The 2500-nt window shown below is 41.6% G+C and overlaps 1 protein-coding gene across 5 annotated transcripts in view; it reads left to right on the plus strand.

Annotated features, from left to right (window-relative positions):
• LOC125030711 (serine protease Hayan-like) overlaps window positions 1–2500 on the plus strand; it is a 10238-nt gene that overhangs the window by 1635 nt on the left and 6103 nt on the right. For all 5 annotated transcript variants that reach the window (XM_047620943.1, XM_047620941.1, XM_047620945.1 and 2 more), the window contains exon 3: window positions 1281–1424. In XM_047620943.1, coding sequence (XP_047476899.1) covers window positions 1281–1424 — 144 coding nt within the window. The remainder of the gene's footprint in view (window positions 1–1280; window positions 1425–2500) is intronic.

Consider the following 2500-nt stretch of genomic DNA (forward strand, 5'->3'; position numbering starts at 1 on the left):
TCTTTTCTTCTCTTCTCTTCTGTCTCTTTTCTCTTTTCTTCTCTTAACTTCTCTTCTCTTCTGTCTCCTTTCTCTTATCTGCTCTTCTCTTCTCTTCTCCTCTCCTCTCCTCTTTTCTCTCTCTCTTCTCTCTCTTCTCTTCTCTTCTCTTCTCTTCTCTTCTGTCTCTCTATCTCTCTCTTCTCTTTTCTCTTCTCTTCTCTTCTCCTCTCCTCTCCTCTCCTCTCCCCTACTCTTCTCTCCTCTCTTCTCCTTCTCATCTCTCTCTCTTCTCTTCTGTCTCTCTATTTCTTTCTCTTCTCTTCTGTCTCTTTTCTCTTCTCCTCTCCTCTCTTCTCTTCTCTTCTCTCTCTTCTCTTCTCTTCTCTTATGTCTCTCTATCTCTCTCTTCTCTTCTCTTCTGTCTCTTTTATATTTTCTTCTGTTCTCTTTCTCTTCCCTTTCTCTTCTCTTCTCTTTCTTTCTCTCTTCCCCCTTCTCTCTCTCTCTCTCTCTCTCTCTCTCTCTCTCTCTCTCTCTCTCTCTCTCTCTCTCTCTCTCTCCTCTCTCTCTCTCTCTCTCTCTCTCTCTCTCTCTCTCTCTCTCTCTCTCTCTCTCCTCTTCTCTTCTGTCTTTATCCTCTTCTCTCTCTCTCTCTCTCTCTCTCTCTCTCTCTCTCTCTCTCTCTCTCTCTCTCTCTCTCTCTCTCTCTTCCTCCCTCCCTCTCTCCCTCTCCTCCTCCCTCCCTCCCTCCCTCCCTCTCTCCCTCTCCTCTTCTTTCTCTTCTGTCTTTCTCTTCTGTCTTTCACCTCGTCTCTCTCTCTCTCTCTCTCTCTCTCTCTCTCTCTCTCTCTCTCTCTCTCTCTCTCTTTCTCTTTCTCTCTCTCTCTCTCCTCTCCTCTCCTCTCTCTCTCTCTCTCTCTCTCTCTCTCTCTCTCTCTCTCTCTCTCTCTCTCTCTCTCTCTCTCTCTCTCTCTCTCTCTCGCTCTCTCTCTCTCTCTCTCTCTCTCACTCTCTCTCTCTCTCTCTCTCTCTCTCTCTATCTATCTATCTATCTCTCTCTCTCTCTCTCTCTTCCTCTTCCTTTTCCTCTTCCTCTTCCTCTCCCTTTTCCTTTCCCTCTCTTTCTCTCTCCTTCTCTCCTTTCCCTCCCCTCTTCCCTCTAGTTATTTACAGGGATATCCATCCGTATTGCCTTTACAAACAAACGAAGAAAACACGCAAAAACCTCATTCACTGAGCATAAAATCCATCATTCTCCCCTCATGCACCGATGAGCAATAACATTTCCCTCTTTCCAGGCAACCCACTCAATTTCATGACCGGAGAAGACCGCTTGTTGCTCACGAACATCCTCGGGTCGCAATCCCCCTCCATCCACAGTCGCGTCACACCTTCAATTTCTTCGGCGACTGGGAGCTGTAACACTCCGGAGGGAGAGAAAGGTACAGTTGACGATACGTAAAGATGGAATTAAGGTCATATACAAATAGTTAAGGTGGCATGAAGGTGCAGGTAAAGATAGATAAAGGTAGAGTTAAGGATGCATGAAGGTGCGGTTATGGACATAAAGGTGCAGTTAAGAACACATCAAAGTGCAGTTCAGGATAAAGGTGCACAAAAGTATAGTTAATGACACGCAAAGGTACAGTAAGGAGAAAAAAGATACATTAATGAACTCCAAAAGTTGCAGTTCATACACCAAGGTACAGTTAAAGATACACAGTTGGACAATTATGGATACACGAAGATACATGAAGGTACAATTAAACATACAAAGATTTACTGTCAAGGTCCCTCGTATATTTAACCCTCCGGATGAGATTTTAAGTTCAAAAGTCAAAAGATGTAATCATCATTTTTTCACTCTATTCCTTTTTCTTCTTCTTGAATGTATTGAGGGAATGTTATGGCCAGAACTCCACGAATGTTGCTAATGAACAATCTGCTATCGAGACATAACCGGTTTGCGCCAGCGAGGAAGGGAATCTCCCGCACCACAACGCAGGAAGTTTTTGCTTCTTGTATCTTTATCGTCGTCTGTGTGGGAGCTCTTGTTATTTTAGTTCGTATGATTATAACCGTTATATGATACTATTTTGTTGTGCATATTTCCCGAAAACAATTACAAAAATGTAAATATACAGTCAAGACACAACTTACAAATAAGTAATAAAGACAGTAACAAAGACAGACATGATAATTTAGATAATTCTTGGTCGTACACAAATAATGTATGTATATATATGTATGTGTGTGTGTGTGTGTGTGTGTGTGTGTGTGTGTGTGTGTGTGTGTGTGTGTGTGTGTGTGTGTGTGTGTGTGTGTGTGTGTATTACTGTATCATCATCGTCCGTAATGTTATATTTTCTTCACATATTTTAGCTTTTATCTACTAATTATTATATATTATTAGAACAACATCTATAGGCCCACAATAATACTTATTTTAGCGTTAGAGTATTGCATTATTAGTGTTTTGTTGGTGTATATATACATATACAAACATACATACATACAT

Source organism: Penaeus chinensis, chromosome 11 (assembly GCF_019202785.1).
Source record: "Penaeus chinensis breed Huanghai No. 1 chromosome 11, ASM1920278v2, whole genome shotgun sequence".
NCBI lineage: Eukaryota > Metazoa > Arthropoda > Malacostraca > Decapoda > Penaeidae > Penaeus > Penaeus chinensis.